General features: G+C 28.7%; 1 protein-coding gene across 1 annotated transcript; it reads right to left on the reverse strand.

The window, feature by feature from the left end:
• Positions 1–854: 854 nt before the first annotated feature.
• Positions 855–6,154, reverse strand: LOC130954514 (flavonoid 3'-monooxygenase). The gene is made up of 3 exons (XM_057881265.1): positions 5,654–6,154; positions 2,364–2,822; positions 855–1,792 (listed from the first exon to the last, which is right to left on the reverse strand). Exons 1-3 carry the CDS (start codon positions 6,098–6,100, stop codon positions 1,145–1,147), a joined length of 1,554 nt encoding a protein of 517 aa, XP_057737248.1. The 5' UTR covers positions 6,101–6,154; the 3' UTR covers positions 855–1,144.
• Between the last annotated feature and the right edge of the window lie 4,152 nt (positions 6,155–10,306).

Consider the following 10,306-nt stretch of genomic DNA (forward strand, 5'->3'; position numbering starts at 1 on the left):
AACATTGTTAATTGTATATACTTAAATTGAATCGAACAAAATAGCCATCCAATTAAGAATTAAAATAACAATTTACATTACTAATGAATTGAACATCCAGCACTTTTGCGAGGTGGAGAGATTCGACGGCGACACATGGAGGCAGGAGAGGAGATCCGGCGATAGAATAACCACGCAACGATAACTTCGACTAGGTGAGATTGCGAATCTGCTCTGTGGGCTTCCAACCCAAACGCGCAGCGACCAGAGATAGAAAAGGAGAAGGAGTCGAATCGGTGGGAGGAAGGGCAATGTCGATGAGGTGCGGCACAACAGCAACAACAGCGCGAGGGAGAGGACATATGACAGGAATAATGTGCGTCTCAAATGGCGCGACAGAAGGCGGCGGCCTGTACAGCCGGCGGCGGGTGGCAGCAGTAACAAGGACGTACGGGGCTGCTGCGGTGCGATCTCCCGTTGCTACGGTGCGCAAGTGAAACGTGAAGAGGCTGGGCGTCTCGGCGGGAGGTTGGACGGTGTCGGCGGGAGGATGGGCGTCGGCTGGGTGGTGTCGGACTAGTCAATAGGAAAGTGCAGCGATATCAGGATAACTCTGTAGACCGAAGATTACAAATGGAAAATGAGAAATTAATGTGATATTAGAAATAACTGTACCAATTGTAATTTAGTTTAATGGTAAATCTTTATTTTTTTTAATTTCAGAATCTAAAATTAAAAATAATTAATTAATAATCTAATTTATAATTTTAATTTTAATTTTTTTATTCAACTTTTTACATTGTTTAATATTCTCTCGTTTCTGTATTTTTCCATCTAAATGATTCTAAACAAATTGCCATGCGTGATGCGTCGGAGAGGAAACATAACCACACTATATTTATACGCCCAAAATTACACATCATCAATAACAGTACAGGGTAAAACTATCCCTCTATAATCATTATTCACAATGTATCTCTCCTTTACTACTAAACAATCAACACACTATTTCTCTCCTTATAGTTATGTGTGAACCTTAATTTCCACTCTCTTAATTCTACGGTATAGTTTTTATAATCTTTACCATAGAATTTCCCAAACTATTATACTCAAAAGCTTTATTTTGTGAATATTTTGGGCCTGAACGTCTTTGAATCTTAATGAATTATTCAGATGATGAGTACACATGTGAAGAAAGCCTGGGCTTTGGATGCACCGAAAGAGGCAAAGCTCTTTGAAGGGTAAGCCCATATGCTTCATCCATGTTGAGGTCCTCCTGTTTAAGCCCACCCTCAAGTTCCCAATCAAATGAGTGGGCCAAGGTTGCTGTCAAGAGTTGAACCATTCTAAGCCCAAGAGTCATCCCAGCACATATCCTTCTGCCAGCACCAAAGGGAATGACCTCAAAGTCATTCCCCCTAACATCAACATCAGCCTTCTCACCACCCTTTAGGAATCTCTCGGGCCTGAACTCCAATGGTTCAGCCCATTCCTTTGGATCACGGGCTATGGCCCAAACATTGACCAAGAGCGTTGCACCCTCTGGGATGTGGTACCCGAAGATCTCACAGCTCTTTGCCGCCACTCTTGGGAGGGAAAGTGGGGTTGATGGGTGCAAACGGAAGGTTTCTTTGACCACTGCTTGAAGGTATGGCAAATTGGGCAAGTCCTCTTCTGTCACGTGCCTTTCCCTTCCTACTACACTGTCTAATTCTTTCTGGACTTGGCCCATGATTCTTGGGTTCCTTATTAGTTCTGCAATGGCCCATTCTGTAGTGCTTGATGATGTGTCCGTTCCCGCAGTAAACATATTCTGCAAAATAAATAAATAAAAATGAACCTCACATCTGCGACGACTCGGTCTTTGTCCCATTGAATTAGAGAATATTGTAAATAAATAAATAAAAATAAGTGTCCTAGAGATATTTATTAGCAAATATTTTTTTCTAAAAATTGTTTTACTTATTGATAACGTTGACAACAAACAATAATACAAATCCAATGTACATCTTTGGCTAAGAAATTCACAAACCGATTACGTGGAAAAATTCAAGCTCCTAATAAATTAGGTTGGTTGTTTGTGGTTCTTTTCAAAGGTGTCAATAATCATCACTTAAGCTAGAAACATAATTGAGTTTTCAATAAATGTGGGCAATCTAAGTGCCTGCAAATGTCGACCAGGTTTCTTTCAAGAAATTTCAATAAATTCATAATGAGCTAACCTTTCAACGTACCAATTTATTATGAGTTAATTTTTAGTACACTAATATTACAATCATATTTTTTAAGTAATATACTTAAAATTCTTTTCTTTACAAGTATATGAAAATAATTTCCATTTATGATAAAAATATTTATGTTGAAAAAATGAAGAGAGTAAATACCAGAAGCAAAGCTTTGATCTCGGTGTCTGTGAGTTTGGTGCCATCATTATCGTCCGAAGCCTCTTGAAGTGACAACAAAGTACTCAACATATCCTTATGGTTCTCACTTTTGTTGGGATTGTTCTTGTGCTCCTCAACAATGCTTGTTAAGAATGAATCAAACCTCTTATGCAATCTCTTCATCTTGGCTTGGACCCCTTGAAGGTCTAGCCACTCCAAACAAGGAATAAAGTCACCAATGTTGAAGACTCCAGCCAAAACCATAACCTCCACCACCATTGATTTGAACTCATCAGCTCTTGGATCACACCCACCATTTCCATCATTGAACACTCTCCTTCCTATCATTACCCTGGCCAATGCATTTGTGGTGCATACATTTAACAGTTGTCCTAAGTTCACAGCTTTTGATGTGTTTGTGCTACTTGCTATGTTCTTGGTCAATCTTGCAACCTCTCCCTACAAATTTATTATGAGGTTCATTAGCATTAATGAATGAGAAATTATTGGGTGGTAATTTTTAGTGTTTTTGGCTATCATTTCATCAGTATAAATATTAAATTATTTTTAGTAAATAAATTTTATTAATTTATGTATTTAAATTCTAAAAAATATAAGTGTAAATTGTATTGATTTATGTCCGTGAATTCTAATAAATATAAGTGCAAAATATATGCTTTCTATATATAAAATTTCTACCAATATAAATGTAAATTATTGTTGATTAAGTATTGACAAAAATTAATAATATTTATTGGTCATATAACATTATTTTTAATTAATGCCATTGTTTGAGAATGAAATATATATTACGGAAACCTGCTAAATAATTTTTTTAATTTTATATATATATATATATATTTTTGTAATTCTCTTATTTCAGTATAATATTAATGCTCCACGTAACAATATTATTAATTAGTAGTTTTGAATTTTTTGCTACATTTATTGTGTACAAGGACTAATGTCTTGCAAGTTGCAAAGCCAAACCTAACTTTATCGCTTAAGAGTATGCTATGCATTATTACATAGGTAGATCAGAGCCAGTTTATTTATAGATATATGACTTTGATAAAAAAAAAAATGACATGTTCTTTAGGTGGATTGTACTGTATGTCCACCAAGTAGACATGTCCCAATTTTTTTTTTTTTTTTTTGTGTAGATTTTCAAAAGTTTAGACAGGTTAGATATTTGATTATTTTGTAGTCTACAAAAATTAGAGTAAGCTTTCAAATAATTCAAGGAGTATTTCTAGAAGTAATCATAAATTAATTACGAAAAAAGCCATTCAGAACAGCATAAAAGCTCAGAATTATATCTTTTTGAAATGTATTTTAAACTTTGTCATTAGCATCAATCTTTTTTAGCTCATTTATATAATATAATATAATATGGATACACAAAAAATTAATTAATAAATAAATTATTATAAATTTATATATAAATACATGTATTGTTTATTTATTTTTAATATATATTTTGTATTTCAATATGTATATATAGGGGTGGCAATGGGACGAGTAAGGATAGATTTTTGTCTTACCTGATCTCGTCTAGTCTTACAATAATTTGCATAGAATCCGTTCTATTTTTACTCATAAATAGTAAAAGGTTAAACTTTAACCCGTTTCTGTGGGTACCCTACCTATTTTTATAATTATTAAAATCTAACTAATAAAATTAAAATTAAATTTTTTAATATTATATATATATATATGATTAATTTAATAGTTAATTTTTTTTATTCTTATAATTATTAAAATTTAACTGATAAAATTAAAATTAAATTTCTTAATATTATATGTGTATGATTAATTTAATAGTTAATTTTTTTTATTCTTATTTCGGTTTTATATATAACCTTCTCTTTCACAAGTATAATTTCCTTTTTAGAAGTTTGTATATAAAAAGATTAAAAGCAAATAAATTATATTTCCAGTTTTTACCTTTTTACAAAGGCATACAATAATATTTCTCAATATAAGGTCATGATTGGGTTCACATGTGGCGAAATCTTTAACTTCTATTTTGCTCTAGATATAACCAATGGTAAAAGTGTCTAATATAAATCATGAACAATAATATAAAAAAAAAATAGTTATGTTATAATAATATTTGAATATTTTATTAATATTAAAATATAAATTAATTTTTTATTAATTTTAGTGTTTTTAATTATATAAATATTTTAGATAATTTTTTATTAATAATTAATAATAATATTATTTTAAATTTATTTTTAAAATAAACAAAAAAATAAAATTAAATATATCAATATATGTAATTATATTTAAGTGTGTTAAATAAAATTTGAAGAAAATACTCGATGAGTATCCACAATTCAACAAAAATATATTAGGCAAATTATTTTTATTTCAGAAAAAAAAAAAGTAGAATTAGTAAAGAATTCAATGTGTGGCCTACGGCAGTTGTCCACTTCTCCCTTATTACAGAAGTTTCGAATTCAATGTACGACATTTCTAGACAGTGCCACAGCTAGCTTCTTTGTATGATTAATTCATTCCAATCCCACACAAGCACACAGGATATTTATTCTTCTGAAATACGATCTATAATACTTATATTTTTTCCTAAATTAAATAGTTAGATTTAAATTTGTTATTCTCAGTTTTTACAATAAAATTGTTTTAATCATTCAAGAATAAATTATTTATATGATATTAATAGTACATAATAAATCTAACTATCATACTATGTATGTAAACACTAAAATTAACTATCAATATAAAATATATATTAAAAATAAATTAAATTATATATATTTATATATAAATATATTAGTGACTAATTTTAATAATTAATTTTATACAAAAAAATATTTTTGTAAAGCTAATTACATGCATGTTAAACACGTAAAATAATTGTTTTATACTTTTATTAGTCGTCAATTATGTCATATATATTTTATAAAAATATTTTTTTTCGATTCTAACAATCAAATTAAAAGCATCTATCATAAGGATTATTTATACCAAGTTTCTAAAAATTGAACATCAATAGAGGCATAATCTAGCAACCTCATTCTCGGGTTCATTTTAAACTTAACATACCGTATGTTAATTATTTTGATAAAAATTATATCAAATCATTTGAACTGCCATAAAATTTCATAAACATAACTTTTATAATGTATAAGCTTTTAATTCAATATCATTTGATCCTAATATATATATATTTTTTAGTTTAAAAATAATCAATATTGCAATATTATTTGGTTTCATTGTAACAATTATGACATATGTGCAGCAAGAAAAGGTGGTTAATTAACCTGACGCAAGTGTTTGAAATCATCCAAAGCCTTGGAAGAGAAAAGATGAAGAGAGCTAATTTTCCTGAGCATCCTCCACCTTGGTCCGTACGGTGCAAACACAAGATCTTGATAGTTATATGCTATGTACTTTGCCCCTGCATTTGGGGGCCTGCTACTGAAATTGGCGTCGTGCACCTTCAAGAACTGCTCCGCTACTTTCGCCGATGCAGCCACCACCACGTCTACCATCCCTAGTCTAAGATGCATGAGAGGACCATGCACTTTGGCTAGGGCTGCAATAGCGTGGTGGGGCACCGGGCCCAAGTGTGGTAAGTTTCCTATTACTGGCCACGGCTTTGGGCCCGGGGGTAGTGGTAACGACGGCCGGGTAACAAACTTGACGATACGGTATATGAGGATTGCCAAAGCGATTGTGGCAAAGCCAATACTCCATGAAGACACCATGGTTTTGGGTTTGGATCAAGAAGATGATGATTTGTTTCTCAAAATGTCTCACCCTTGGTGATATATATAGGGAAACTTCCATTTTCCTTTTTATTCCTTTTAAAATTTCTTGACATCTATGATTAATGTTAGACGTAGACTTAACTTGATCTTGTCAAAGACGTACCTAAAAAAGTAGTTACAAAATTCGATTATGCTATATGTACATCAAAATTAGTCATTAAACTCAGTTACAAGTATAAAATATATATTAAAATATAAATACATATTAAAAATAAATTAAACTATACATATCTTTTTATTAGTGATTGATTTTAGTGTATGTACAAACAATATTTTTATACCAAATTAACTATTATATATTTATATATAAATATAAGTATTGTTTAACTTATTTTAATGTGTATTTTATGTTTTAAAATATATTTTATATTAAAAATACTATGTATACACAAAACATTAACTAAAAAATTAGTTATTATATATTTATATATAAATATATATGTTATATAATTTATTTTTTATATATATTTATATTTTAATATGTATTTAATATTAATAAGTATTGGTTTGATAATTAATATTTTGTGTACGTAGAATATGATTGATTCGATATAAGTAACTGATTTTTTCTTAGTTATATATTTTTTAAATTATAAATTGAATTTAAAAAAAAAGACGTAATTTTTCATTAAAACGAATTTATTTCCAGAATTATTTTATTCAATGGATCTTAGTTATTTCCAGAATTATTTTATAAATAGATGAAATCTCATGCAATAAAAATTAAAAAGTGGTGGAGTGGGAGTGACATGCCACAAGAGCCACTCGTAACGATCGAGTTAATCACAATAAAGAATATTAGAATAAGTGAGGGAAAAAAATTAGGGGATAAAGTCCCAAAAGAGAAGGGAGGTTAGTTAAGGCTAGCTAATCGGTTTTTCTTCCAATCTTATTGACAAAAGAAATTTTGGTGGATAAAAAATATTTTCAGCTGGTGAGTGGTGGTGACAAGTAGACACGTTATAATCTTGTTATAATTTTTCTTTTAAAATAATAATAACAATAATAACACAGTATATAACTATATATATTGTTATTCCTAATATTTAAATTTAAGATCTTTTAAGTAAAATATAAAATATGTACTGCTTTGATTAATTTTATATTTAGAATAAAATATATTTTTTATTCTTAAAGTTTAGTAAAAGTATAAAATATATTCTTAAGTTTTATTTTATTTTAATTTTATCTCAAAATTAATTTTTTATAAAATTTATAATAAATTCAACAACAATTATATAAGAATAAATTATGCATTATTATTGAATTGGTCTTAAATTTTTAAAAATTTAGCTACTGGAGATATATTTAATGTAAATCAAATTTTTTGAGATAAAATTGAAATAAAATAAAATTTAAAGATATTTTTAAAATTTTTATCAAACTTTAAAGACAAAAAATATATTTTACTCTTATAGATAATATGTAATACTTTGGTATCCATTTTTACCTTCAACCCCACATTTTTATAACATGAACTTAAATAATAATAATAATAATAATAATAATAATAATAATAATAATAATAATAATAATGTGTGCATATATATAATCTTATAACAAAAGGAAAAGTTTAGTGACAGAGAATATAGGTTGAATAAACTTACGTTGCTACGTATAATAAGTTGATGATTCTATTATTAACAGAGAAAAACTGGAAAAAAAAAAAAAAAAAAAGGTGAGGTAGGGGCATTCCTTGTGAGAAGATCGGGTAGGTAAAATAAACGGTGGTTGTGGTGGAAAACGTGGCTTTGATACTTCACTTTCACATGTATTAATGTTAGGTGCATACATCACTCGTGATCGTTGATATTTCGTTATACCCTACAAAACTTAATTAATTGGTTTCGTTTATTTTTTTTAGATTTTTTTTTAAATTTAGAAGTAAGATTCGAACTCGAAACATTACTACAAGAAAAAATAATATTTGTAACAAAAACAATTATTACAAAAAATCAAAATTTTGAAACAAAAAAATTTTGTAACAAAAAAAAGCCATTACAATATGTTCCATTACAAAAAATAAAAATATTACAATTTAAAATAATATTTTGTAACAAATTTTTCGGATATAAAAAACCAAAAGTCGTTACAGAAGTTATAACAAATTTTGATTCTCAAAATATTTTTTGTGACAATATATTTTTTCTATCATAAAAATTTTGTTACAAAATGTAACTTGATTTTGTAACTTTTTTTCTTTAGTTACAAGTAATAATTTTTTTAATACAAATTACACCATAATTTGCCAAATTATATTATTTTTTAATTAATTAATATATTAACTAATTTACTCAACAATGCAACATTCATATAATATATAAATAACATAGATAGTTCAAATATCTTTCATTTAACAAAGATTGTTTTATAAATCTTCAACATATAAACATTAAAATACAAACTAACAAGACACATTGAAGAACCCTAATGAACTAGATAGATACATAGGACAAGAAAAAAACAAGGAATTATAAATTTCCAAAATATAAACTACAAATTACAAACTCCATTATATTCATACATCTTCTTTCTCATGGAGAAGCTTCTAATAAGTGCCACACACCTGAAACGACACACCTGAAACGACGACCAACAATAACAATATGATGTCAATTAATGCAATTCTAAAAAATTGTCTAGAAAATTTGAGCTTTACTGTCTCTAGTACCTAGTTTCAAATTGTTCAGTTAGCACAAACGTGAGGAAATCACACAGCCAACATAACCAAACGATTCAACTCAAATTAAATGAGACCTGCAACATTGAAAACAAGACACTTTGCACAGCATGGTTCTTCACGTCCTGTCACCTAAGGTTTGAAGTTCCATGAACAATGGCAAAGTTTTGCCAATATCAACAATATGCTGAAATTCAAAACCCTATTATATTACCAACGAAAGGCATAAGAACATGCTTATCAAAGCATCAATATCCTCATCACAGAAACTATACACCCATTCTAAATTTTCCATTCAACAAAAAAAGTCAATATACTTGGCAAAGGAACAAAAAAATTTACAGCAACAAAAGATTTAGCTAAGTGATTTTTTAAGCAACACAACAACAAATTCAACTATTCAAGTATTAAACTCAACCCAGTGATGTTATCCAGCAACAAAATTCAACCCCCTGTGTTATCCAGCAACAAAATTCAACTCAATGATGTTATCCAGCAACAAAAAAAATTTGTTCAGGTTCAGCAATAATTCTAAAATACCAAATACTACAACAACAACAACAACCAGTCCACCATCATAAAATTCTAATTTCAAACCCGTGAGAGTGGCATAATAAGTCATTACTTGAATACTTGTAATTAATTTGTCCCTCTATATATAGGAAAATATATTTTTCTTTACTATCTCTCTCTTGTCTGATTAAAGTCTTTACATACACGTCTCACGTTTTTTTTTCAAAAAGAAAGCATTTCAATAACTAAATAATTCATTTTCATTATTTCATATACTATTAGTGAAAAAAAATAGATAATAATGCTATAAAATTAGTATAATTTGTTATTTTTTAAAACAGAGAAGAGCGAGACAAGAAATTGCAAGGGACTAACAGAATTACTGTTCTCTATGAGTAAATTTTGAAAAAGACCCTTCCAAAACAAAATATATATGGATAATCTACTGTAATTTTCATATAACAATAATATGTGTGATATTTAAATAAAAAATAAAAACCTTCATAATCATCCACATGCTGTTTGAATGATAGTAATGTCCTTAGACTAACTATTAAGGCCATTAAAGCCATTCATCCTACCCAAAATTATTTATGCCTGTTAATTTGAAGAACAGTAAAACACACACTTATAGGTACACTTGTTACTGTAGAGAAAGATAAGCTGAAGGCAATTAAGTTTTAACTCCGTTCACTCTTTAATTCTTCTATCTTTGGATATCAACTGTATTGTTACATTATTAATTCAGTTTGGGTTTATTAAGTAAAAAACCAAACACACCAGGTTTCACTATATATTAAAACCCCAGAAATTCTAAAGAAATCCAGCCGTTGGTTGCAGGTATAATTATATTCAACCAATTCAAACTTCAAAATTAATGCAAGGCAGGTAAACAATAGATTCTATCATAACTTACCTCACCAGCACCAACAAGGATATATGATCCTACA

This window comes from Arachis stenosperma, chromosome 10, assembly GCF_014773155.1.
Source record: "Arachis stenosperma cultivar V10309 chromosome 10, arast.V10309.gnm1.PFL2, whole genome shotgun sequence".
NCBI lineage: Eukaryota > Viridiplantae > Streptophyta > Magnoliopsida > Fabales > Fabaceae > Arachis > Arachis stenosperma.

What these genes read in the sequence shown, in the direction of transcription:
- LOC130954514 (XM_057881265.1), bottom strand. Translation starts at nt 6,100, where the DNA reads ATGGTGTCTTCATGGAGTATTGGCTTTGCCACAATCGCTTTGGCAATC. An exon ending in ATTTCAAACACTTGCGTCAG is followed by an intron (nt 2,823 to 5,653) that starts GTTAATTAACCA and finishes ATAAATTTGTAG; the next exon opens with GGAGAGGTTGCAAGATTGAC. An exon ending in AGATCAAAGCTTTGCTTCTG is followed by an intron (nt 1,793 to 2,363) that starts GTATTTACTCTC and finishes TTTATTTTGCAG; the next exon opens with AATATGTTTACTGCGGGAAC.